Source organism: Fusarium musae, chromosome 2 (genome assembly GCF_019915245.1).
Source record: "Fusarium musae strain F31 chromosome 2, whole genome shotgun sequence".
In the NCBI taxonomy this organism is placed as follows: domain Eukaryota; kingdom Fungi; phylum Ascomycota; class Sordariomycetes; order Hypocreales; family Nectriaceae; genus Fusarium; species Fusarium musae.
The window spans coordinates 1,510,307-1,537,923 of NC_058388.1; the positions used below are offsets into that span (position 1 = coordinate 1,510,307).

General features: G+C 49.8%; 6 protein-coding genes across 6 annotated transcripts; 5 read left to right on the plus strand and 1 right to left on the minus strand.

The window, feature by feature from the left end:
- Window positions 1-1,955: 1,955 nt before the first annotated feature.
- Window positions 1,956-5,310, plus strand: TIF32 (eukaryotic translation initiation factor 3 subunit A; the record flags this gene model as incomplete). The annotated part of the gene is made up of 3 exons (XM_044820148.1): window positions 1,956-1,958; window positions 2,084-2,347; window positions 2,410-5,310. 3 exons carry the CDS (start codon window positions 1,956-1,958, stop codon window positions 5,308-5,310), a joined length of 3,168 nt encoding a protein of 1,055 aa, XP_044684448.1.
- A 2,773-nt stretch (window positions 5,311-8,083) lies between these two features.
- On the plus strand, window positions 8,084-10,117 carry J7337_002420 (uncharacterized protein; the record flags this gene model as incomplete). Its single annotated transcript, XM_044820149.1, has 1 exon — window positions 8,084-10,117. One exon carries the CDS (start codon window positions 8,084-8,086, stop codon window positions 10,115-10,117), a length of 2,034 nt encoding a protein of 677 aa, XP_044684449.1.
- Window positions 10,118-11,176: 1,059 nt separating this feature from the next.
- On the plus strand, window positions 11,177-12,189 carry J7337_002421 (uncharacterized protein; the record flags this gene model as incomplete). The annotated part of the gene is made up of 2 exons (XM_044820150.1): window positions 11,177-11,747; window positions 11,798-12,189. The coding sequence occupies 2 exons, from the start codon at window positions 11,177-11,179 to the stop codon at window positions 12,187-12,189; spliced, it is 963 nt and encodes a 320-aa protein (XP_044684450.1).
- Window positions 12,190-12,212: 23 nt separating this feature from the next.
- Window positions 12,213-12,748, minus strand: J7337_002422 (uncharacterized protein; the record flags this gene model as incomplete). The annotated part of the gene is made up of 2 exons (XM_044820151.1): window positions 12,213-12,578; window positions 12,620-12,748. 2 exons carry the CDS (start codon window positions 12,746-12,748, stop codon window positions 12,213-12,215), a joined length of 495 nt encoding a protein of 164 aa, XP_044684451.1.
- A 1,946-nt stretch (window positions 12,749-14,694) lies between these two features.
- J7337_002423 (uncharacterized protein) lies at window positions 14,695-19,381 on the plus strand (the record flags this gene model as incomplete). Its single annotated transcript, XM_044820152.1, has 3 exons — window positions 14,695-18,496; window positions 18,548-18,774; window positions 18,827-19,381. 3 exons carry the CDS (start codon window positions 14,695-14,697, stop codon window positions 19,379-19,381), a joined length of 4,584 nt encoding a protein of 1,527 aa, XP_044684452.1.
- An 818-nt stretch (window positions 19,382-20,199) lies between these two features.
- Window positions 20,200-21,948, plus strand: RBG1 (GTP-binding protein rbg1; the record flags this gene model as incomplete). The annotated part of the gene is made up of 6 exons (XM_044820153.1): window positions 20,200-20,220; window positions 20,288-20,308; window positions 20,435-20,717; window positions 20,929-21,319; window positions 21,405-21,651; window positions 21,763-21,948. 6 exons carry the CDS (start codon window positions 20,200-20,202, stop codon window positions 21,946-21,948), a joined length of 1,149 nt encoding a protein of 382 aa, XP_044684453.1.
- Between the last annotated feature and the right edge of the window lie 5,669 nt (window positions 21,949-27,617).

Sequence of the window (27,617 nt, forward strand, 5' to 3'; positions counted from 1 at the left end):
GCTCTCGGAACGCTGCAGTAGCGGCATGCATACATAAAGGAGTTCCTTTTCCTGGGCTGAGAGAAACGTGTGATTCTCGAGTCCATCCAAGAAGTCGATAACGTGAGCAAGCGCATCAAACAGAAATGGCATGTTGCCTTCAGAAACAAACAATAACGGCATACTTTGGGTTGTTTATTCATGATTTCTGTGTTTTATTAAATTATTAACTCTTTTATTACGGAGTATACTTATGGTCTACTACGGAGCAATGAAGCCAGGACTCTACAGAGTACTATGTAAGAGGAACCAACGAGATCCACCAATGCTGCTAGTCATTAAGATGAGACCCGTCTTGGCGACACAGACTCTCTGCAAATGGTTGGGGTAACGGCGCAGCAGTCACGATACCTTGCTTTCTTTCTCGGTTGCAGCCTCAAAAAGGGCTATGTTGCCCTGTATGAAGTTGTTTCTGTTTCGTATTGTTATGAACTGTTGCATTGAAGCTGGGGCTTACGATAGCATCGAATGCTCACCAGAGGGTGAAACAATTCTGCATCAAGAGTGTACTTCGCCTTCTAGCCTCTACAATTCCGGCACAGAGAGTAATTGTCTTGACAAGTCCTCATACAATCCCCTCTGGCTCTCTATTCTCAGGTCCAACACCAACCAAGTTCCGCTTGTTGTGGGCTGATAATTGCAAGTTACGCAGCTCTCCTATTGACATGGTTCAAGCCTGGTGTGCCGGCATTTTTTCCCACACGATCCCCGGCTCAGGTACCTGTTTTTAGTACCCCTGACCAGATTGCCAACCCATCTGTTCATTATGTGCAGCCGTACTCCGTACTGTTTGATGACTTCCGAGATGTCAGAACTCGTGAAACGAATGATCAACGCCATCCAGCTGGGACCAACTGACGCCATTCGCAAGGATATACACGGATTGGATTATTGTAATCTGTGACCGAAAAACCAGAATCTCAGCTTTGTGTATGAGCAATGCTCATACATACCGGCCCTGCAAGCCGTTGGAGGAGGGCTGAGCATATTATGCTCTTTTGCAAATAGTCGGAGTAAATCTTATCTTTTGACTTGCTCGTGAAATGCAATCGAACCACGAACCAAATAGAACCTTCTTATCAAGAAGAAGCTTGAGCACAATTTACCACTTTAACTACTATGCTCAGATGTCGGATGTCCGGTGTCAATTGCATTCGAGTTCCAATGGGATCCCCAGTTTGCAAAGGACACAAGACATACTCCGTACTTCTCGTTATTCTCTGGATGACTGGCCGCCTGACTGCTGCTATCAATCAAGTTGGACAGCAACATGGGTCTCGAGAGATCTCTAACATATATCTTGATCATGCTTCAAAGTTTGTCACTTTGAGACGATGGTCTTCTTAAACTTGACAACTCGTAACGGGCAGGCTATCAGCTGGTACACCAATTCTCTTCACTGTCAATGTCAACGGGCTGCGAATAAACCTTTGATCGAGTCGAGTCTGCTAACTGTATAACAAGGTCAGCCCTTCAACTACTTGTCCTCAGAGTTGAACAGATCTCCAAGAAGCGATGGCTTATCATGCCTTTTTATAGAGAAGCCAAACAGAAATAACACCACACGATCTCATTCTATTCCAGCGATGAGCGTCATTTACAACTTACCTCGACCAGTTCAATTTCTGGCTGGGTCACCCAACCAACGAGAGAAAGTATGTGGCTGGGATCGTGCACGGCCACCAAACTTAGGTACCGCCACACCACAATCATAACAGCTGATGTAAGCAGAGATAGCCCCTCCTAACCGTAGCGGCCACACACGAAAATCGAAAAATTCAACCTACGTCGTCGCAACACCATCACGAGTGCCGGGCGAATACCTCAGCGCACCTCCCCACCGGCTGATCGATCTCGGATCATCATAAATAAATCTCCTCTCTTAGTCAAGTCATATACAGAGGAGGTTGCCCAGCATGGTACGTTGAATACCTATCTTTCTTTGTCCCGGTTGTCGTGAACTCTAGCCCTATCTCTCTATTCGAACTTTACCCCTCCTCCACACTAAATCCGCATTTGATGTTGACTTGAAGTCTTTTGATAGCCTCCTCCGCCGCACCAAAAGCCTGAGAATGTTCTCAAGAGGGCTCACGAACTCATCGGAGTCGGCCAGGCTCCCGCCGCCTTGACTCTGCTCCATGAGCACATCACCAACAAGCGCTCCCGAAATGTCCCAATTATGTCGCTGGAGCCTGTGATGCTCCTCCTCGTCGAGCTTTCCGTCGAACAGAAGAAGGGCAAGCTTGCCAAGGACGCCCTTTACCAATACAAGAATATTTCCCAGAACACAAATATTGCTACCATCGAGGTGCGTACATCATAGCAGAGTCGATGCTGTTGGGATTTTCGATATTAACATATACATTACAGCTGGTCCTTAAGAAGTTCATTGAGCTCGCGGTTGAGAAGGTCACTGCCGCCCAGCAAAAGGCCGACGAAGTTCAGGAGAGCATTGACGCTACTGCCGGCACCTCCAACATCGAGGATCTCGAGGCCACCGAGACCCCGGAGTCTATCCTCCTTGCTACTGTCTCCGGTGAGCAGTCCCGAGACCGTACCGATCGAGCTATCGTCACTCCTTGGCTCAAGTTCCTCTGGGAGGCCTACCGAACTGTCCTCGACATTCTCCGAAACAATGCTCGTCTCGAGATCCTCTACCAGAGCACCGCTACCCAGGCATTTGACTTCTGTCTCAAGTACACTCGCAAGACCGAGTTCCGTCGCCTCTGCGAGCTCCTCCGAAACCATGTGCAGACCGCTGCCAAGTACTCCTCTCAGATGCACGCCATCAATCTGAGCGACCCCGACACTCTCCAGCGACACCTTGAGACACGTTTCCAACAGCTCAATGTCGCTGTAGAGCTCGAGCTCTGGCAGGAGGCTTTCCGAAGTGTCGAGGACGTTCACACTCTTCTTAGCCTCAGCAAGCGACCTCCCAAGAATATCATGATGGCCAACTACTACGAGAAGCTTACCCGAATTTTCCTTGTCGGCGAGAACTACCTCTTCCACGCTGCTGCTTGGTCGCGATACTACACTCTTCTTCGTCAGTCCTCTGTCCTGGTAGCCACTGGCCAGGGCAAGAAGGCTGACAACCCCCCTGCCTCCGATGCTGAGCTTCAAAAGGCCGCCTCTTTCGTTGTACTCTCCGCCCTTGCCATCCCTGTCATCAGTACGTCCCGATCTCGAGGTGCCATGGTTGACTTCGACGAGGCCAGAAAGAACAAGAACTCTCGCTTGACTCACCTCCTTGGAATGTCTCAAGCACCTACTCGTGCCAGACTGTTCCGGGACGCTCTCTCAAAGTCCCTTCTTCAGCGCGCTCGCCCTGAGATTCGGGAGCTTTACGAGATCCTTGAGGTCGACTTCCATCCTCTGTCCATTTGCCAAAAGATCTCTCCTATCCTGACCAAGATTGGAGCCGATTCTGAGATGGAGAAATACATTCTCCCCCTGCAGCAGGTCATCCTTACCCGTCTGTTCCAGCAGCTTTCCCAGGTCTACGAAACTGTCGACCTGTCTTTCGTCGAGAGCCTGGCTCAATTCCCGGAGCCTTACCAGGTCACTCGTGGGACTATTGAGAAATTCATCATGAATGGTAACAAGAAGGGTGATCTCTCTGTCCGCATGGCCCATGCCACAGGTGTTCTGAGTTTCGATAACGATGTCTTCTCTTCCTCCAAGGCTAGCCACGGCGGGTCCTCTGCTGGTTCTGCAGAGTCTGAGACCGGTACCGTCCAACGTCTTCAGAGCACTCCCTCTGAGATTGTCCGCTCCCAGCTTACCCGACTCGCCAAGTCTCTCTTTACCACATGCCATTACGTTGACCCTGGCTTTAACAAGGAGCGCCTCGAGGCTCGTGAAGCTGCTCTCGCTCGCGCCAAGGCTGGTGCTGAGGAGGAACATCTGGCTATTCTTTCACGAAAGGACCTCATCCAGAAGCGCAAGGAGGTTGCTTCTGAGATTCAAGCCAAGAAGGAGAAGGAGAATGCCCGCCAGAAGAGGCTTCGTGAGCAAGCTCTTCAAGAAGCTGAGGATCTTCGTCTCGCCAATGAGCAAAAGGAGCGCGAGGCCAAGCGTCTCAAGGCTGAGCGCGACCGAGTTCGCAAGGAGGAACTCAAGAAGCAGATCGCCGATCTCAAAATGGGCGACAAGGCTATCGATATTGATCTGGAGGATCTTGACAACCTTGACAGCAACCGCCTACGCGCAATGAAGCTGGCTCAGCTTGAGCGTGAAAAGAATGATGTTAACGAGCGCCTCCGCATCACTGGCAAGCGTCTCGATCATCTTGAACGTGCTTTCCGTAAGGAGGAAGCCAAGAAACTGCACGAGGACTATGCCAAGCAAAATGAGCAGGACCGCAAGATCTATGAGACTGTTAAGGCCCAAACCCTCAAAGATGCTGAGCAGAAACACAAGGAGAGTGTTGAACTCAAGCACCGACTTAGTCGACTGGTGCCTCAGTACGAGGAGTTCCGTGACTCCCTGCATGAACGCCGTCGTGATGAGTTCGAGAAGCGCCGTCGCGACGCTGAGCGTGAGCTTGAGAAGCAGATCGCACAGCGCAAGAAGGAGGTCCGAGACCGACGTCTTCGTGAGAAGCGTGAGCGCGAGGAGAAAGAGCGCGAGCTACGTGAGGCTGAAGAGCGCGCTGCTCGCGAGAAGGAGGAGCAGCGCATTCGGGATGAAGCTCGTAAGGAAGAGCTTGCCAAGCTCAAAGAGCAGCGGGAGAAGGAACGTCAAGAGATGCTGGAGAAGGCTGCCCTTCAACAGCGACGCGAAGAAGAAGCACTGGCTCGTCGCAAGGCGGAGAAGGCCCAAGGGGCTGGTGGCTTCTCTCGTGGGCCAGAGCGCACAGATTCGTCCGAGGGCCGAAGACCACCTATCTTTGGTGCCGGCAAATGGCGAGAACGTGAGGCGGCCACCCGTGACGCTGGCGATGCTCCTCCTCCTTCTCGAGCACCTCCTGCCGAGAGGTCTGATTCCAATGACCGACCTTCTGCTGGTGGTCCTCCCAAGCTCAACCTTGCTGGTTCCAAGCCCAGCTGGCGAGAGCGTGAGGCTGCAAAGCAGGCCGCTAGTGGTGGAGCTGATGTTGGATCTTCCGCCCCTCCCCCTCGCTTCGCGCCTCGGGGTGGTGCGCCGCCTATGGACCGAAGCGGCTCTGGCCGTGCTGATGAGGATCGAAAGCAGTCTCCAGCTCCTCCTGCGGAATCCCTGCCTGCCTCACGAGGCAAGTGGGTTCCTCCTCACATGAGGAACAAATAAGAGATGCAGATAAGGGGAAGAGATCGCAGTCAGGCATGCATAGTTTGCGATTCAGGCGTTCAGGATTTGGTTTCTTGTTCTCCGTAGCATGGAAGGAAAAGTAGTAGTAGTATGAATCAATTCAAGACTAAGCGCATACGAGCACCATGTTACAACCGTTTTCTTCCAAGAGTCAAGCTCATTGGTTATCTAAGGGACAGGATAGATCATGAGGTAGACGAATGTTGACTTCCTACAACTTTAACAAACAATTAAATGCCACAGCCTTTCTAGAACTGTTGTTTATTAGTCTGCATTCCTCGTCCCTGGACAAATTTTGTCGGTGGTCAAGGTGGCTGTCAAGTTCAAAAACTCAACTAGCGTTGCAGACGGGCTTCTGTCTTTGCCCAGTGAGTCACTGTTTCGTCATATGGTGTCCTGTCACTTGATGCCTGTAGGCTTGCAAAGTCTGCTACGTAATATATATCTTTGTTCACGAGTCAGTTGAGGGAGGGCATCTATTGCCTCAGAAGGCAGGATTAGGTTAGACGGTTAAGACTAGGTGGACTTATTTGAGACAGAAACATGATATGAGGAGTATGCTTTTGAAGTCATGATACTTCATCGATCGGTAAGATTCCATATCCGCTCTCTCCGAACGAATGACTTTTAGTCTTGAACTGAGTTTGGTTCCTGGATCGTCGGGGATCGTTTAGTAAATCCCAACGGTTGGCTCTGAAACTGTAATGCCAGATTCGAGACCAATCTTCTCTAACAGGTCGGAGGTTTCACTAATGGAGACTTGTTGAACGTGATCAGCAAAGTTTATTAGAGGTGCATACGGTAGTGGTGCTCTCATGAGGCGTCAGGCTGTTTGTCAATGGAAGAAAGTCGAATGACCATCACGAGTGGTGGGTGTGATTGAATAGACTCAAGAACTCCGGCAACTTTGGATTCTAATAATGTGAGCCCCGACTTATTATCTAATATCTTTGAACACTTTTATTTGCAAGTTTTAATGTTCTGGGTTCTGCGTTTGTCACCCAGGTTGTTGGTTGATGATGATACCTGTACCTTAGTTTGAGGTACCTACCTAAGTAGTCATGTCTTTAACGATCACGTGCAAACGAACTAGTACTGGGAGCAACAACTTCAACTTCACGATTGGCGACAAGTTTTTTCTGTACAATACCAGACACCAATGGTTTTTTACTTTCTTTCTGCTTTTCCTGTAACTAGAAAAGTGATGGTATGTTCAACCCTCTCGTGGATGAACGACTAAACAAGATCGTTCCCTGAATCTGCCAAACTAGAGCTGTTCAATATCCTTCCATCTTGGCCAAATCCGGCGATCAGAGAGGACGGCGAGACCGGACCTCAGCCATCTAGATTCTCACGACACGGATCTTCTGGTAATCAAGAATGGATTAGGATCCAATTGTGGCTTTACATAGCAAAGGCTAGTAGCGCTAAAGAGGCCTATTGTGCGAATATGATCGACCAACACAGCACCAGCAAGTGCTGAATCCACATGAAGAACCAGCTAGCCACAGGTATGCTGGGCCAGAGCCACGATACCACTATTGTGTTGTTTGTCCTCCATCGTGGATCCGATCGAAAAGTAAAGCTTTATTGGGGGATTTGGAATATGACCTTGTTGTAGATCCAGTGTTATCTGGTTTGGGGGGTGGAGATTTCCCACAAGGACAAACTGGAATCTTCTCAAGATACACCCCTTGGATATTCTGTCAGATTTACTCCTGCTCTATTCATGTTAGACTCTACATGTTCTGTCATTCAAGATTGACATGTCACAAGTTAATGGGAATTTGGGATCTGTGTCAACACCTTCATGGTCACAGGTGGTATGAGTGGGTAATACTCGGCCTCGCCTCGTTACTGACTCTTCAACTAGGACCTAGACCTCTGTTGTACCTGCATCAGAAGCTGCAGTAACAGGCGGGAGAGCTACAGGCCCCTTAACGCCTCCAAATCCATTCCGAGAGCCAACCGCCATCGGTCGCGTCTGGACCCTTGGCGTCCCCGCGTGTATCAAGATTCACCTCTGAGAGTCTGTTACGCTCCATTGATTGTCGTAAGATCGGCCTCCCGCGCCTCTTCGTCTCTCACTCTGCCGACTAGACTCAAAAGATCAATCCACTATAAGGGACTCAACTCGTCCACTTCTCGATCTACGCCCGAATCAGCGAACGAGGAACTTACCCGTCTGAGCTGTTTGAATAGTCTCCTCCTTAGCAGAACTGGCCGATTGAGACTACCTTCGAGTTCGGCGTGTGTTAGGCGCTCAGTGGCGTCTGTCTACGACTCTGCTTTGGGAAGGGTTGTTCTTGTTGTGCCACGAGCTCCTGGGTGCACTGGCGTCTCTTGCATCATGATGTTATTCAGTAGATTTGTGGCATTTTGTATGGGCACGGGGCTTCCGGTTCCTGGGACTATGGCTGACTTGGCTGAGTTTGTTAAGCTGATCGAGAGGCGAGGAGATTTTGCCTTGGCGGCCATGGAACCATCGCAAAGGATAAATATCCTCGAAACTCCCGTTCCGTAACCAGGCTTTTCTCATCATCTAACAGCAGCTTCTCAAGTAATCAGCTTACTCTCACACTCTCTTCTTCGGATCACATTCTTTCTTGTATTTGCCCTGGGGCACCACTCTCTTTAAACATCAAGACTGCTTGCAACGACACTGAGGCACCAGATACCCGATCTCACTTACAACAGCCTCGACAGCTATTTGCAACTTTCTATCCTCTCATTTGATAACAATAACAGAATCATGTTCTCTTTTAGAACCATTGTCGCTGGTGCGACTATCGCCTTGGCTGGCATGGCCCAGGCCACCCACATCGACTACCCACCTTGTCTTGACCCTTTTCAGCCCTATGTTTCATCTGGATGTTACATGGATGGCGTTGAGGGTCATATGGGTGGTGCACTCATCTACCGCTCCGGTCAAAACCAGTACAACATGACTGTCGAGAAGTGTGTTGCCGAGTGCAAGGGTAACGGCTTCCGGTACGCTGGTCTCAAGTACTATGGTGTCTGTTACTGCGGTTCCACCGTTGGTGGCATTCAGCTTCCTGATAGCCAGTGCAACTATCCTTGCACCGGTGATAAGACCGAAACTTGCGGTAGTGACAATGCCTTCTCCATCTGGCAGGATCCCACTTTCAAGCTCACCAACCTTGGAGGAGTTGTTACTCAACTCCAAGGAACTGTCCAGTCTATCGCCGGTTATAAGCCCAACGGTTGCTACACTGACAACTCCTCCAAGGGCCGCGCTCTGACATGGCCCATGGATATTGATGGTTCTCAGATGACCCCTACTAGTTGCTTGACTGCCTGCGCTGACCAGGGCTTCCCTTTTGCTGGTCTTGAATATGGTGGTGAATGCTACTGCGGTAACGTCCTGGCCAACGACACGGTCAAGGCAGATGTTGGTGACTGCAACGTTCCTTGCAACGGTGACAAGACCCTGCTCTGCGGTGGACCTAGTCGTTTGAGTGTCTACGTTGCTGAGGATCTGCTTTCTCTTCAGCCATGTGGCTGGAAGCCCAGCAACTCTGCCTCTGCCTCGGCTTCCGTTTCTCTCTGGTCATCTACCTCTACCACTTCCGCTACTACCTCAAGTGTTGCTACTTCCAGTTCTTCAAGCACCATTCCTGTCATTAGCTCCGAATCGATTGTCACTAGCTCTTCCACAACATTGAGCACTTTGACCAGCACTACTGCAAATGGACAGTCTTCTACCACGGGTCAGCCTTCTGGTCCCTCTGGTCCCTCTGGTCCCTCTGGTCCCTCTGGTCCTTCTGGTCCTTCTTCCACTACCAACAAACCTCCGGGTCCCTCCAACCCTTCTTCCACCAACGGTAATGGCCAGTCTACCACCAACAAGCCTTCCACTACATCCTGCAGCACCACTACTGGTCCAGCTATGTGTACTTCTACCGTTGTCGTACCCAACACCTGCGAGTACAAGTGTGGTAACTGGTGTGCGCCGTCTGTCCCTGACTTCCAGGATCAAAACAGTTGCCAGACCGCCTACAACAACTGCGCCAAGAACATTGCTGCTTGCTTCCAGAACGCTGGCTGGCCCGGCGCTCTGAACTGCTTCGATTTCTCTAAGTGGTGTGATGGTGTCCAGGGCTATTGTGCTTCTTCTTGCTCCCGTGGTCGTAGCTGCAACAAGCTTGGCTGCATTAAGAACAACGCTCCCACTGGCGGAAACAGTGCCTCGACCACTACCAGCGTCTATCCCTGCGCCGTCACCAGCACTTCCACGACTTCTTCGGCTGCTGTCACCTCTTGTGCTCCTCAGCCCACCAACATTTGCCAGCAGCCCAGCTCCAACATCTGGGGCTATGGTCCCGGCAACCCTGTCGGTGGCATTGAGCTGCCTCTGGTTGCCTGTAACGACTTGAAGAGCGACTTTTCTCAGAACCCCTTCAAGCTTTACACCAATACCAACTCCAATTCTTGCTCTTCTTATCGCCGCAACCAGCAGTCCAGCGCTTGTGCCGACGCCTGCAAGGCTCAGTACAACGCTTGTGTCGGTACCTATGTCCAGAGCTGCAAGAAGCTTAACACTCGCAGTGATAGCAGTAACTACTTCGACAAGCGATCTCACTCCCACTTCCACAAGCGTGCACTCGAGAAGTCTGGTATCGAGCCTCGCTTCTTCAACCTATTCGGTAACGACCAGTGGCAGAGCGCTCAGAATAAGTGCTCCATCCAGTATGCTGACTGTCTCTGGGAGAACGCCAATGTCAATTTCAGCAGCCGCTGCCAGAACTTCGGCTCTGGTTTGTAAGGGATGTTCGCTCAGTAATCTGGAGTTTCGGAGATTGGTGGCCAAAAGCGGTGGTGGTGTTTAGGTTTGAGCATGGGATGGGAGATATGGTTTGCTTTTCGGTTTGGTGTTTACTGCTGTTTCCACATACACTCGCTTGGTTGTCGTTTTATTGATTAGACTATCGTTCGCTAAACAGAAGCTGCTTTGTTTTGATATGCCAACCCCTTCTCTTCTCCTTACTTTTGTGAACTTGATCATAACTCTCAGCAAAATTCTATGTCTGTCCTCGGCATCTTCATTGTCACAAGCTTTGAGAGTCTATGTGTCTGACTGAATTAAGAGACTACCTTTGCCATGACTTGATGAAGTGGATAAGTGCCCTTTGGGTATAAAACAGGATGTCAGAGGTAACTTTTAGCACTCTCGTCACTCGATTTATAACTTTTTTTTTATGATAAAAGAATATCCAATGTACCGTTTTTACCAATACGGTATAGACATTCACCCAAACCTGTGAAGCTCAGATTTCGTCTCTCTAGGGTAAACTGTGACAATTCCTGAGGGTCACTCATCGTTGGTTTCATACTAAATTGACGGAAACTGCACCATCGAGAACAAATAGGTTTCTCTATATGGCCTCCGGAACGAGAAGAACTTCTCGGTTGAATAACGTTTCCATTCCGTGCAGACATCATTGTTTCAAAAACCGAATGTGTTCGACCTCAGCTAAGAAATCAAAGACCAAAGCAAAATCCAAACAGGGACGAGTCAACCATTGGCGTATTACTTCATAAAATGGCTTCACCCCGGTTTGTGATATAGAGTAATGGAGCAACAATGAGAACTACCTTACTTAAGGTAAGTAAGTACCTGGGCTGCTGAGGTGAGGTATATTCAACGTGAGATATACACACAGTGTAAAATATATACTTGAGGGAAATTGATACTGTACAAAAACACGCGCCAGGGAATGAGAGGTACCAACTTAAGCCAAGACCCAACAAACGTGTTTTTAAGAACCTCATCTTGTCCTTCCAGTTCAAAAATATCAGCGACATGAAAATACCACAAAAGGTAATGGAGGAGATTCTGAATAAAGTGGTAGATCTGTTATCAACATTATCTCCAGCTCAATGGTGCCAGGGTTTCTTCACACTTTCTGCCGCTCTCGTTTCAGCTCTACAAGTTCTCCCCCAAGATGTCCGTAGGGCTATGATGGACTATGGTCCTCGAAGACCTAAAGCCGGAAAGTCTAAGAGCAAGAAAGGAGACGATGAAAAGCAAAACTTCGCAGGATTGAGATCATTATTGAAAAACCTAACAGAATATGGACAAGTGCCTCACTCGTGGTTTATGCACTTCTACATCATCTCAGTATCTCTGTCAGGCTTCTGGGCTTGGCAATATCTGACGAGGGGATCGGTGTTGAGGAGTATTGCTACTTGGCAGGACAGGGCTGGCAGATCATCGATGAGCCTAGAGCAAACATATATCGCATGGCTGCTCATGGCGTTGCAGGGTTCAAGGCGGTTATATGAGAGTCTGTTTGTGTTCAAGCCAGGCTCGTCACCTATGTGGTTCATTCATTGGGCACTCGGTGTTGCATTCTATGCCGTTATAAGCCTCGCTGTCTGGATCGAGGGTTCCGGTACGCTACAAACCCGCCACAAGTGGTCACCAGACACTGACAAGTCATAGGTGCAATTTTGTCATGTTGGGATTCTCCTAACCAGTCTCTTGAAATCCCACGGAGGTTGCTCTCGGCTGTCCTATTCTATTCCGTTGCATACTTCAAGCAGAATCAATGCCACAGACATCTGGCCAGCCTCAAGAAGTACACACTTCCAACAGAAGGGTGGTTCAAATATCTCGTTTGCCCTCACTATACTGCCGAGTGCATTCTGTATCTTGCAATTGCCTGGATCGCTGCGCCTCCAGGCGAGCTATTCAACAAGAGCATCCTGACTGCTGTGGCGTTTGTGGCCGTGAACCTGGGCGCGACGGCGAAGGGCACAAAAGCATGGTATGAGAACAAGTTCGGCTCCGACAAGGTAGCCGACCGATGGATCATGATCCCGCCTGTCTACTAGCTTTCTAGTCACACCCGAATCCTTTATCGTTTGAGGAAGATGCCGAGCTTGTTCGCGACTTTTGATACCTGAAGAACATCTCGATAAGTCAGGCTTGTGCGAGTTTGACGAATATTCCGGCCGTTGGCGTATACACCGGGAGAACCGAGCAGATCCCAGTTGGCAACAGTTTCGGCACTCAAGTCAACATCTTCTTCGATATCAGCAATCCCATGGAGATAGTCGGTATACAGCTCGCTAGTTGTAATGAGTAAACTACGGGGTTCCTGGAGGATTCTCCAAGCAGGTTCAGGATCAAGAGCGCCGTCCTCCTTGCTGCGATGCAGGTTCAGGCACAAGCTAGCTCCAAGGCTGACGGTCGCTACAACCGGCCAGTATGCTGCACCATCCTGTATGATATAAGTACGAAAGAGAAAAGAGGGTGTATCACTTGGTGAACACTCAACTTATGTGGCATGATACCAATACCAGGTGGATACTCATTGATGAGGACATGGTTCGGCTTCTTGTGAGGACTTCTTTCGAATATGTTGGCTGATGAGGAGTCATGGGATGGCATCGAGAGCAGACGGGATATGACTGGGTCTTGAAGCCAGAGAGGGAGGGGAGCTTCAAGGAGTTTGTTGTTGACGAGATTTGAAGGCCAGGTCTGAAGACGTCGTTTTGTAAGCTGTTTCCACCTGGGTTTGGGAGCGCTTGAGATCTAGAGATGGTTGAGTCGTGATCGGCTATCATTTGTATTGCTGGATGCAAACCTTGTCCAAAATGTTCTGTTCTTCTTGCTCGGTTATGAAGTTAGGAATATAGTACGCCGTCTCCGGTAGAGTGTTAATCCTGGCGTGTTGCAGAGAAGAAGGCAGTAAGGCAGAGCTTGATGAATCCATCACGATCTTCTTGTCATTACAGCACGTAAAAGGTCAGGTGCGATTCTTTGACATCGATGAGCTGTGATGTGGTTCCACACGTCGAGAGCTCGATGTTGTGCTAGGGCCAAGATCAGCGAGGGAGAGAATTGTTAGTGGTTGAAGTTGCATCCAGGTAGAGACAGTGGAGATCCCCGGTACAGTTAAATATGGGGCACAGGGACTGATGAAACCAAAAGCCTAAGGTAGGTAGCTTCAGTAAAGACTCCATGCACGGAACCTTGAATAAATACGAATTATTGATTGCCCAGAGGCATAGTCACAAGGTGGGTTGCATAAACAAGACACCGGAATCTATAACCCAAGCAGTCAATCCCGAGCGAGTAAAATTATGAAGAGGGATTCAACATTATGCGCTACTGATCCAGCAGGCTAACGTTACAAGTCTTTACTGGTATCCGTACATAAGTCATCGTATCAAGGTGTCATCTTGGAGTTTCCTGACTGCAGGGGGGGGGGGGGGGGTAGACGAGCTAAACTACAATAGGTGTCTGTCTACCTTGGGTTCCTTGCCTTTACGGTAAGTGGATGATTAATTACATTGGATGCAAAGTACTAACGTACGGACACTGTTATAGGTACCAATGTCCTTAACATAGGAGAGCAAGAGAGTGGCTTCGTATTAGGTACACTACGCACAGACTCAATATACCTGTCACACGGTTCAAAAGAAAAGCGTGAAGTATCTATTTTCTGTCATGTTCAAATTAAATAAAACCAGTCGGTTCTTTTTGGCTGTGCTAGTTCAAATTGCGGTCTGGGTCTTTATGTCTGACCGGATAAGACTAAGAGACAGAGACTCGGCCAATCATGATTCATCTTGGAGACCGGGAGCCTTGCTCGGGCATTTGCTTTGGAGTATCCAAATCCAATGCTTCCACTCTTCTCTTCCACTTCGCACTCATCCTCCCGTCCCCGTTTCAATCTCAATCTGGGTAGAAGGCCCGCCCAAAGACGCTGTGGTCCATCATCATTCATTTCTCCCAAAACCACCATTATTACTCCGTACACTGTAACTATCCCCATTAACAGGTTTTCTGGTCAGACTCAGCACAGGCTAGGTGCCTACAATTCATTATCCATCTCCCATTCTGAACCGATGAATACAATCTCAACTTCTATTGGACTTAAACTCAACCGGGCTTAATCTAACCAACCTGAGCTGAGCCTCCACTCCCACTCCCAATTCTATCTCCAATCCGAAACCAACCACTCACTCACTCGCTCGCTCGCTCTCTCTCTTTTCACCTTTACTCACCTACCGTACTCCGTATTCTATTGCTCAACGCCTCCGACCGCCCGATTTCCAGACACTCCAAATCGCCCCTACGAATCAATCCTTCGCCTTTTCGCGTAGCCTTGTTTTTCTTCTTTCTTTTTGCCCCCATATTACCTCTCCTGGTTGACTGCGCTCTTATTCGCCTCTTTGGTTCTTGTCTTTCTCGCGCCCGACCGTTGCTTTTCCTCTTGGCTAAGTTCATAGGCATCAACGCCAGCGCGAGTCCATCGCCCCTTCAACTTCTGCCTATACCATCATCACCAGAATGGTGGTAGTCGCTAGTCGTCCTCGCAGGTAAATGTCATGGATGCGCAGAATGCTGCCCAGTCCGACCAGACGAGGCCTGCTGGCGACACACCTCAGCGGCCTGACTCGAAACCCGACACTTCAAAGTCGACTCCCCCGCCAGTAAGCCCCAAGCCTTCTGAGCCCGTTGACAAGGAGAAGGAAAAAGACAAGGATAAAGACACACGACGGAATGCGAATTCTTCATCTGCTGTCGACCAAGATGCGTTGGAAGACCGCGATTCAGACGCCGAAACCATCGTATTGCCTGGCAAGGATGGCCATTCCCCTTCAAAGGCGCGGAAGGTAAGACAGGAGGATAGAAGCGACGGTGATGCCGATGGTGATAACGATGGCGACGCACCCAAATCTTCAATCAAGGCTGCTGGTTATCGTCCAGAGCTTGAAAAGAGTTCGTCGTCAATCCACGCTCGCGGTGACCCTGTCAAGAAGAAGCGCATTTCTTCGGCCCACATCGAACGCGAGAAGCTGTCACGGGGTAAAGATGCAGCTGCCTCCAGTGGCTTGAGCTCTGCACCAGCGTCTCCACCTCATCACCGGCAGCAGCAGCGTCGCCGATTTGCGGATGACACGCATTCATCTTCCGACTCTGAACATTCCCATCCCCGACCCGCCAAGTCTATTCGCGAGAAATTGAAATCGGGTGAAAACACGGCATCACATAAGCGCAAGAGTCTCAAAGTCGAGTCCGACGACGAAGGCGAGATCCGCAAAGTCAGGCGGCAACGAACGACCAGCGCTAGCATCGATTCAGGTCGTCCGCAGAAGGAGCACAAGCCTCTCTCAGCAAAGTCACACCATGATTCACAGAACCGATCCATCTCACCACAGGCTCGATCTCACCGAAGGAGTGCATCCTCCCAGTTACCTGTCTATTCCTCCAACGGCCTCGGCCACAAGAAGAGGCGACTGCCTCCCCCGTTGCACGCCACTGACTATCACTCTGACGACTCATCAGCAAGTGGCAGTCCTCATCCTCGCAGTTCTAAACTACGTAATTTGGCAACGCCTGCCGCCGACACAAATGCCTCCCCTGCAAGGATGGCTCCTCATAAGAAGCATCTCGATGCCCACGGTCAGACACTACTTGCTCGCGCCTGTGCTCGAGGAGAGTACGAAGGGGCCAAGACACGTCTTACTGAGAGACCTGAAGATCTGAATGTAGCTGACTACGCTGGAAACACACCTCTTCAGATTGCAGCAATTAATGGATGCGAAGACATCGTCAAACTTCTGATCGACGCTGGATGCAATTTGGATTGTGTCAATTACGACAAGGACACACCACTTCTCGATGCGGTCGACAACGGCCATCTGGGCGTTGTCAAGTTACTACTAGACGCAGGCGTCAATCCTAGAAAGGCCAACGTGAACGGCGAAGAGCCAATAGATCGGGTGAGCGACGAAACAGATAACGCCGAGGAGATTCGAGCCGCACTCATGGCTGCAAGGAAGCGAGCAGGAGATCGGAGGCGCACCTCAGAAGAACATCACTCCCACCAAGATCAAGATACGAGGGACTCGCATGCGCCTGATAGCCCACGCCATTCCCCGGCTACAAATTCCGGAACAAGTCGAAGAACAGGAACTGTGCGCGCAACAAAGACGAGAAACGATCTATTGTATATGCCCCTCGATGATAAGACACTTCGACAGGCTGCGGGGCGAGGAGATGAGGAAACTGTCGCACGCATCTTGCAGGTAAAGGAAGGATATAATGACCCCGCTGCCATGGTTGCTGCGGCTCGAGGTGGCCATGACTTGGTGATTCAGCTACTCCTAGGCCTTGGAGGCGCTAATCCTGATCCCCGGCCTATTTTCAACGCTCAGCCCGAATTCGCGACGCCAATACTAGCAGCAATTGGGCAAGAGAATATCAAAGTCATAGAGTTACTTTTGGAACAAGCTGGATTCGATCCCACACGAAGGTACAGAGGAGAAACATACTACGAGATTGCCCGACACCGGGCAGGTCCAAACTGGAAGGACGAAGAGCATATGCTGAAGAACGCCTACGATGAGTTTAAGAGGAGCGGAAAGAAGACAAACTCTCGCCAGGAACAACAAGACGAAGCTTTGCGTGCCCGACGAGCAAAGGAGGAGGCCAGACAGCATAAAAGGAGCCTCTCTAGTCCCGAGCCAAAGAAGAAGTCAACCACCTCCAAGCTTACCAGCCCCAAAGAGAAACGAAGATCCAACTCTATTACAAACCAGGGAGATGAGGGTTCAAAGCGTGGCCCAGGACGACCCCGTAAAGATGATCCCGTTCCGTCGATTAATATCTCGGACCGTGAACAATCCCCGATTATCTCGCAGAAACAGCTCAAAGCTAAACATGCTGATTCAGATGCTGCCGGCGTATCGTCAGATGGGGAAACACATAAACCGAGGAGGAAGCTTGTGTCGAAGGGGGAGCTCCGAGGGGAACGGGAGCGGCAACGACGCGCCAGTATGGCTTCGAACGCTTCATCTTTCAAAGATCACCCAAGTAGCCCCCATGAGTCGAGGCATGAGGAGTCAGGCGACAAACACGAAAAGAACAGAGTCGAGAAATTATCCGAAAAGTACCATGATCGTACCAAGGCTCTCAAAAGAGACGAATCCCGGGATCGCTTGTCGGTGTCTGGCGATGGGTCGACTAAGAGACATCGTGCCAGCACCACACCTGACCGACCCAGTAATGGTGACAAGGACGATAGTGAGGTTCCACCTAAGCGACGACGACTCGATAGCGAGACAAAGGAGAAAAGGCCCAAACAACCTTTATCATCTGACGAGAGACCTCGAAAATCCAGCAATCTTCAAGACTCTTCTAAATCATCCTCAAAACCTAGTCATAAGAAGCACGATGAGGAGAAACGCGATAGGCGCGCTGACTCTCACCGTGCAGACACCGACCGAGCCAGTAGTGTCGAAAAACAGATTCATGTCAAGTCAGAGGAGACTGACGTGGAGATGAAAGACGCCGATTCTATCAAGGCTGTGTCTGAGTCGGAACTGCAAGCGGCTCGAGCTAAGGAAGCCGAACAAGAGAAGCAAAAGCAAGCCGATGAGGAAGCCAAGAAGAAGGACGAGCTTCGGAAGAAGCATGAAGCACGCAAGAAAGAAGAAGAACGCAAGCGAGCTGAGGCTGAAGCCGTGAGGAAGCGTGAAGAGGAAGAAAAGAAGCGAAAGGAGGAGGCTGCCGAAGAGGAGAGACTGCAAAAGGAATTAGAGGAGCGTGAAGCCGAGCGCAAACGCAAGGAGGAAGAAGAGCGCCAGCGACGAGAGGAGGAGGAGAAGAAGCAACGGCGCGAAGCCGAGGAGATGGCACGTCGAGAAGAGGCAGAAAAGCAACGCATCGAAGAAGAGAGAAAGAAGAAGGAGGCGGAGGAGGAGGAGGAGCAGAAACAGCGAGAGGAAGAGGAGAGGCTGCATCGTGAGCAACTCGAGCGAGAAGCCGCCGAGGAAGCTCGCCGTCAACGCGAGGAAGAAGAGCGACGAGAACGTGAGCGACGAGAACGTGCGCATCGTGAGGATATGGAACGCAAACGAGCGGCACGGGAAGCTGAACAGCGACGATTCCGTGAGGAGCAAGAACGCATCCGCCTCGATAAACTGCCTCCCCTCCTACGATGGTTCGATACATGTCCAAACCCCAAGCTTCCGGTCCTTGCCGAGAAATTCAAGCGGATTCAAGGCTGCCGATACGACACAATTCGCCACGAAGCTAATGGCACAGCCGAAGGTCGTGAGCAGTGGGTACTTAACACGCATGTAGCTCTCCTTCTTGGCGAGAAGGATCTTGACCTCTCCCGGTGTAAGTCCATTAATCAAACTTATTGGGGTAGCCACTGATTATTTTTCACAGATACTGCTTGGGAACGGGCTCCTGTGACTGAACTAGCAAAGTTGTCTTTGTGGCGCGTTGAATGGCGTCTTTACTCTCTTCTCGATGACAGGCTGTGGGATCTCGGTCGACAACTCCCTGAATACTACGGTGACGAGGATCCCTCCGAACTAGGTTATGGGATGAAGCAACGACTAAAAGCAGAGGCTTGGGAGAAATTCCTCAATATGGACATGTTCTTTGTTAAGGTGACTACCAGCCACTCGAATATGCAAAAATGCGAAAAGCTAACATGATCAGGTGTCGGATCTTATGTATACTGTCCCCAACATACCACATCTTCGTAATATTCGTCTCGAAGTTGAATACCGGGAACTTCTGGAGACAGAAGCACAAAGCCGGGGATGGGGAACATGTCAGAAGTGGAAGCAGGATCCGGATTCTGCTCGGTACAACAGGCTTGCTCCACGATGCAAGTACTATCACAATGGCGTTTTCGTTGGCGAGGATAAACCCCAACTCGCACAAACAAGCAGTACACCTTTTCTCGACAAGAAAGTTCCTCGACGCGGACTGGTGCAAGTGCTGCCAGACGACCCAGATTATACTAGAATATGCCTAGAACAAGGTCTAGAGCATCTCGTCAACGGTCACCTCAGCCCGCCTCTTGTCAATGGCATTCATTCATCACCAATGAGCCAGAAATCAATGACGTCGGGAGGACCCCCTATGAATGGGATGATCAAAGCTTTGACGCCTGGTTTGACTTCAGAAAGCTTGACAATACCGAATGCTGGGCACGAGACTCTTGTAAACGGCATCAACGGGAACACAAACGGAAACACAGCCCACTGACAGTTAATGTCTCCAACAAGCAGCTGAACATACTTTGTTACATTATCGCGCCGAGTTTTCTTTGTTAGCATAATGATCATGGGTGGCGCAGAGACAGTGTAGGGCTATGGTATGGATTGTTACTTTTCTCAATAACTGGGAATGGTTGTTAGATGGTAAAGTTTTCCTCATGAGCATTGGATCGGAATACTATACAGGCCTATTGCACAAAGAGTTGGCCAGCGGCCGGTTGGATGATTATCTTTGAAAGATTAGCAAATGACGTTGGGAGGTGTGCAAGGTGTATTGCGTTGTTGCTGTTATGAATGAAGCATGACTGATATCTTTATAGAGAAGCAAGGGGAGGGATACTCGGGGTAAAGTCAAGTCTTGTCTTGTTGGTAGACAGACTCTGGCCACTGCATCTGATAAGTTGTACGCAACAATCAACAAAACTTTTTAAAAATACCAAAAACTAAACCTTTTTTTTTTTTTTTTTTTTTTTGTTATGAGAAGAATGTCGATAGACTAATCTATCCCATTCCCTCAAAACCCAAGCACCTTATTAGGTCGCTGATACGGTACTGACCTGAGTGTTCAACATAAACGGTGGAGGCAACTACTAAATCAATTACTTATGTGATTGGCTGTGTGAGGGCCAAACGGGCTGACGTAGGTGTGGAGCAGGTTTTTCTGTCGTGCCCCGCCATTTTCAACTTTCTTTGCAATTTATCACCAAAAGTGCTTTACACAACGAATTGAGCCACGAACTCAAGATCTGAGGCCAGACAACAACCGAATATCGACTCGAGACAGCTTCTGTAACCGCAACCGCAATCATGGCGACCACGGTGGACAAGGTATGTAGCTCTCCCACTAGAAAGACTATGCCTGCCACGATTTGGCTAACCCCGGTTCCCCTACCAGATCAAAGATATTGAGGCCGAAGTACGTGATATTCCAATCGAACCCTTCCGTAAACGATGCTATCGGAGAAGATGATTGCCGAAGACCCAAGATGGGGGACTCTTTATCGTATAGATAGCCGGGATCAGCTCTGACATGTGTAACCAGATGGCCAAAACCCAGAAGAACAAGGCGACTTCTTACCATTTGGGTCAGCTTAAGGCCAAGCTGGCCAAGCTCAAGCGCGAACTGTTGACTCCCAGCGGCGGAGGTGGTGGCGGAGGTGCTGGTTTCGATGTGGCCAGAACAGGCGTAGCCAGCATTGGCTTCATCGGCTTCCCTTCAGTGGGCAAGAGTACGCTCATGAGCAGACTCACAGGCCAACACTCGGAGGCTGCAGCCTACGAATTCACCACCTTGACCTCTGTGCCTGGTCAAGTTGTCTATAATGGTTAGTCATTTGTGATATCCCTCCCCCCTCGCCTTCTCCATCCCCACCTCCACTTCGATCAACGGATGCGGTGCGGCGCGGCTATTTTCTTGTTCTCGGCTTGATGCCCAATCTCCAATTCCACCACCACCACCACCACCACCACCATCATCATCATCAGAAGGCGGCTCCTTTGTGCGTCAAACATCGTGGCTGACATGTATTTCTCCAGGTGCCCCCTTGCAGATTATTGACCTTCCTGGTATCATTGAGGGTGCCAAGGATGGTCGAGGTCGAGGTCGACAAGTCATCGCCGTCGCTAAGACATGCCATCTGATCTTCATTGTGCTGGATGTCAACAAGCCTCTGACGGATAAGCGGGTGATTGAGGCGGAACTCGAGGGTTTCGGAATCCGCATCAATAAGGAACCCCCCAACATCACCTTCAGGAAGAAGGACAAGGGTGGCCTCAATATCACCAGCACTGTACCCCTGACACATATCGACCACGGCGAGATTAAGGCTGTCATGAGCGAATATCGCATCAATTCTGCGGACATTACAATCCGGTGTGACGCTACCGTTGATGACCTGATCGACGTTCTTGAAGCAAAGAGCAGAAGGTAAGGCTGAAGTGTAGAAGTGTGGCAAATACAGCTGCTTTCAAAGTCGAGATAACTTCAGTTTGCTAACTATCCAACTCTTCAGTTATATCCCAGTTGTCTACTGCCTGAACAAGATTGATTCCATCAGCATTGAGGAGCTTGACCTTCTCTATCGAATTCCCAATGCTGTCCCCATCAGTTCCGAGCATGGATGGAACATTGATGAGCTGATGGAGGCCATGTGGGACAAGCTAAACCTTGTCCGCGTGTACACAAAGCCCAAGGGCAAGCAGCCTGATTACTCTCAGCCTGTCGTGCTCCGATCTACGCGCTGCACTGTTGAAGATTTCGTAAGTCAGATCAGTTTCATGTGGCGGGCGCCCTTTTGGCTGTCCCCTGCGGAGCCTCATGCCCAAAATCCACATTAGGAATCCTGGATTGCTAATCGAGCTACCACATAGTGTAACGCCATTCACCGAAGCATTACGGAGGTGTTCAAGACGGCCATCGTTTATGGCAAGTCAGTCAAGCATCAGCCTCAACGCGTGGGCCTGGCTCACGAACTGTGTGATGAGGATGTTGGTAGGTTACCCCCGGAGTCTCCGACAACAACCCTCGACCCCAGCAGCAGCCTAATGACAGATTGAGAATGGGGGAGACAAGTACTTAGTTAGGCCGCAGTGAGCTTGATCTACCCGATGCAGTCGGGATCTTGCTTCGTTGATGAGCCAGGGCGCCCATGATCCCAGTCTCAGTCTGATCCGTTGCACCAAGGCGGCTAGGGTTGCATTGTATTAAGCTCAGAGCAACGCTAACCATTGTAACAGTAACTATTGTCAAGCGATGAAGAGAAACCTTGGAGAGATTGAAGGGGATGATCCCGCGGCAACGCCAGAGGCTTGGGGAGCGAGCGAGACATTGCCAGATAACTTGGACCGCCGCTTCGCATCAGACTGTTACTGCAGCCATGCCAGCCAGCCACCAGTTTGCGACTCTGATTTAGCTTCGAGTGTCTGACGGAGAGATGGAGAGAGAGAGAGAGAGAGAGAGAGAAAACTTCACAGACCAGGGGAGCCCTGAGTGGGATGGATGGGATGCTGAATACTACTACGACAACAATAGCACCAGCAGCACAAATGTTCAACATGAACAGGGCTGACAATGGATGCACGGCTACGAGCACGTCTGGTTGACAAGAAGCATCGACTTGGCTCGACCAGGCACGATAATGATCGGCACAATAGTTTCCGGGGGAAGTCAGAAGTGGCGTGCACACTTACATGGTAGGCTGATGGGTCTAGAGCAGGGGAGAGAAATTTTGGGTCAACGGCAGACGACGATGAACAAGGAAGGGCGAGATTTAAGATGAAGATGGAGAGCAACACGGAACGGAGTAACTACGGATGTGGATTTTATACGAAAGCCTATGTCCGGGTTAGTTTTCCGGGATAAAAGAAAAAGCAACGTTGGGTATCACGCAAGCAGAAGTAAGCCTAGCAGTTACTATTGTTGGCTATCCAGTACGGAGTACACAAGGAGTTGCAATCAGTTTGCTCGAAAGATGAAACAAAATGAATGATTATCGATGATAAAAGTGCAGTCAGTCATCATCAATTAATGGATAGTTACAACAACTTGGCGGGTTGCCATTCATCCCGGCGGCTGAAATGCACAAAGGCTTGACCGAGCGGAGATATTTCCAATAACAAACCCAAGCAAGGTTTATGATACCGATTGTCGTAACATGAGAGAGCTGACAGATAATAAATCAGCACTGCTCCTGGGGGCGAGACTCAGCCGAATTGAAAGCTATTGCTACAGCAGCAACAGGTCAATTGACGGGTATAGTTGCGGTAACGGTGACATTCAAATGGACGAAACGCCACCATCTGATGTCAACGAGCAGAAGCAGAGCGGGAATGGGATGCAGTTGGGAGTGGTTCGACCTGCATAGCCGAGGGCCTCTTGATCTGCGGCCGGATTGCCCAGCAGATGCGTGGGATATGCAGCTGCAGCTGCAGCTACTGTACAGACGCAGACGCAGGGGTTTGAGGCCTACGAATCAGGTTATGCGTAGATTCTTCCACGGCGCTTAAAGTCGAGAGGTGGGACGAGACAGAGAGACAAAGAGTAAGAAAAGAGCGGTTGACTTTTAGGGCATTTCTAGGAGATTGTTCAACTTTATCGAGACAAGTGAAACAGACCATTAGTTGCCAAGGCGATTAGCTGTACCTGAACCAGCCAAGGTAAGGTACCTAGTATCTACTAAAGGCGAAAGGTGCTTACAGAATAATGTGTGTGTGAGAGAGAGAGAGAGAGAGAGAGAGAGAGAGGAGGTATGGAGTAGCATCAGAGGGTACTGTACACCTACACCTACCTACCTACCTACACTAGCTACAGTAGAGCATCAAACATGCGCTCCGTTCCGTCCACACCCCAGCTAGCTTACTTCTTACTGATTAAGGGAACTTAGTTCTGCACCCGACCCTTAGCCTTTCTTGATGGCGGCGGTAAGAGACGATTCGTGAAAGGCGGAGAGCTCAAGCCTCTTTGGCGAGAAAAACGTCCCGAAGCCCACACCAGACCCAAACAAGGTTAGCGGGGAGCAAAAGGCCAGGGGGAGTTGAGCAGTAAACCAACAGCCAACAGTCCCTTCTTACTACCTACCTACCTAAGTTCTCCATAATACAATAAACCAAGGTAAGGTACCTAACAAGTTAGTGCACTCCATGAAAGTCACCACCATACCTAACATCAGCAGCAGCAGCAGCAGCAGCAGCAGCAGCAGCAGCAGCAGCAGCAGGTAGAGTGGCTGCAGAACAGGGGAAGCCATCTTTAAACTTTTTTCTTTCAATGAAGCATGATGAGATTCAAGGATCATGGGCCATATTTACCCCACAAGTATCTGTGTTATTCAATTTTTGTAGTGTTGTCTGCCTTAGTCCCTACGGTAGGTAGGTACAGATCTGGTGAATACAGCCTACTGCGGATATGGATATAAGTCGCAGCTTAGGCAGTAGGTAGTTGTTCGCGGCAGCAAGCTCAACAAATCCCAGATAAGGTTGAACCGGCTATAAAAGCACAACATTAAGTTTAATAGTTACCTACCTGTGGCATCACTACATGTGAAAGGATTATAAGCATCATCATGTGCAGAACAACTGCAGTGTTGATAAGATCTAACTACCTAGGTACCTAAATCGAAATACAAGGGGTATATGGCGCCTAGGAATAGTCCATTCATCCTCAAACCGACAACATGAACAAGGAACACCCCTGAGAGGGCATCAATTGATTGATTGATGAATTGATTGACTGACTGAATAAACGACCCCTGACAGCGCCTGACTAGCAAACATTTGACCAAACACTATGCGAGGCACACGATTAATATCGACATCAAAGCAGAGAATTGCAGAGCGATTGGTTGGTTTCGGCCACTTATACGCGAGTTTCTACACCGGGCGTTCAGTCTATACATGGCTATGGATGATATTGGATGCTAAGTTAGCGCACCGGCATGATACTTCTGTCATGAGATGAGATGAAATGAGACTGCGCGAGTAGGCATACATCGTGCCTAGGTAACCTTGTAGATCTCTCCCGAGCGGCCGCGATCCTTTCTCGTCATCATCTTCCCACTTGGAAGGCCTCGTTTTTTCTTTTCTGTGTGTGTTTTGTCTGCTTACGGTCAAGCTTGGCAGCTTCATACAGGGGCACCCGGAGCTCAGAATTCCCTGGTGAGTCCAGATCGATGTGGGCATATGAGGCAGGCAGGCAGGTCATACCTGCCTTGATTATTCATTCAGGTACCTTTGCAATTGCCCGTCCCATCTGGATGTTGCGAGTTACTGGTTGGTACCTTCCATGCTTCAATTTCTCATAACTCGATATCTCAAGGCAAGATAGTAGGTACATATTGAGATGGGCTAACGAGCCTCAGGACATCAGATGCATCCTCCTTTCTGTCTAGCTGCATCGTCGACTCCTCCCTCACTGTTGTCTTCCATTATCAACTGTGTCAAAGTGAACCTCAAAGCAAACAACATATGTTGGACACCATTAGATTACATTCGGCCTACCTACATAAGTACTAAAGCCCGGCGCCAGGGATCTTGATCAAACTGGCCAACTGGAACAACACCCGGAAGACGGATTGGACCGTCTATGGCGCGCCACAGCTTTTCTCCCCCTCCTTCACTACATACTGTACATACTGGTACAAAGTACGGAGTGCCTCTGCATCTTCTTCTGCCCGTTCATCATCAATGCATTCATTTCATCTGTCGCATCGCATCGCATCGCATCGCAGGTCTGATCGGGATTCATAACCAGGGACAATCAAACATTGACACAATACAGCAGAACAGGTACGGACACCTTTGCTGCCCAATGACAAAATGTCTGGGGCAAGCTTATGTATAATGGTGGCCGTATCTGCATGTCCATTGATTGAACCCTCCGGAGATTGCGCTAACCGTCCCCATCAGGATCCAGCCAAGATGTTGATCCCTCATCCCGACTCTGTTACTTGGATACGAACGTTGAAGAAATGAGAATGCTACTCGAGCAATCACCATCCCTCTCACAACTTACCATCACTCGCTCAGAAAAGCAGGACCACGACAAAAGACCGTAACGTGGACAAGGTAACGTACTCCAGTGCCATGGATGTCGGACATGGATGCTGATGGGATGGACTAGGGGCGGAATGGTAACTGGCCATGCCATGCCATGGGCGGCGGCAGGCGGCGGCTGTCAAACTGGCTCCAGAAAGGGCCGTCCCACTAGCCTGCCTCTGTCCTTGACCTGACCTGGCCTGTCCTGTCCATACCTACCTAGTGCCTGGCAAGCCCCAGTTCAACCTTGCTCAGAGTAGCGGTCGATCTTCGTCTTCCATCCACAGTGAAGCCATGGCAAAGCAACGCGACGCATCAAAATGCTACTGGGCACCGTACCATGGCACCTTCAGTCCATCTATGTATGTCCTTCAAGATACAGGATAGGATGGCATGGCTAGAAATTTTTGACCCACCGACATTCCAGTTGCGGCATCCCGAGCACAATGTCATCATGGTGCCGAGTAAGGTCTGAAAGAAGAAGGGGGTTTGATAGTGGTGGTAGAGGTAGTCTTCATTCGACATGGTTGCTCGTCCGCATAAAGCGAACAAGACACACGAAACTATCAGCGATATGAACTAAACTACAATCGATAAGGTCAAACAGAAAGGAGCATCGTGAACAGGATTCACAATCAACATTGCAACCGGCCAGGATGAACTCAGCATGCATCTGACATCTTTTTGTCGACTCCCTCTCCACCTGATACGTCGAGATGAGGAAGAAAGAAAGAAAAAAAAAATTTCAACGTCAGGTGGACCACGTGCACCGGTTTGTTACAGTGAGATAGTCAGCATGAATTCTCGCTTCTTCCTCCTGGTTTGGACTGGGCTTGCAAGTTTACAATGTGCCGTATCTCCACGGCTACGATATTCGTCTGCACTAGACCTTGACCCATAAGCCATGCCGCCCAATGGCTTCGGCCTGAGGGCTTGGAGGAGCAAGCAGATGCAAAAGACAAGGGTGCTTCGATGAAGCTTCGGGCCCATGTCTCTCCTCGTTAGCGATGAGGACCCTTAACATCCTGAGGCACTTGCTTTATTACACAAGTTATGGCTGTGCCATCCTGGGACCACGAGGCAAGCAAGTAAGGCGAGGCGAGGAGACGCGAGAGGCAAGGGAGAAAGTCATGGGCTGGGGCATAAGATGAGGAACAAGGCTGAGCGAATCAAACAACTAAAGCCTTGTTCATCAGTCCCCTCCCTTCTCACTCACCCCATCTCCGCCCCGTCTTCCCTTTGAGACAGTCTGAGCTCCCGGATCTCGCTTTCCGGTCGGGCTTTGACCTTGAAGTGCTCCGTGTATCAGAGCTACATGCTCGGGAAGGCAAGAAGAGTGTGCATCAGTCTATAGGAGAGAAAGAGATGAGGCCGCGGGCTGATCCGCTCGAGGCTGAAGCTGAACGATTGTTGTGTTTCGGGCTAATAAGCTGAACTGATATCCTCGCTGCCACCCATACCTCGGTGTCATTTTCACTTTCCATCGATGGAGCAGACCCCAAAGTTAATGTCAACCAGCCCATGGTCGGCGATAATCATCCTTGGTCATTGGAATTTCCTTTACATCAAGCACAAGGGTCATCGTATACCCCTGCTCTCGAGTGGCCGGGCATGCCGCTGCAATTGCATTTTGCTGCATGCTCTGTATCTAATCCGTGTCCCGTCAGTCGATCTTACTTTGTGCCATTTCGATTCCT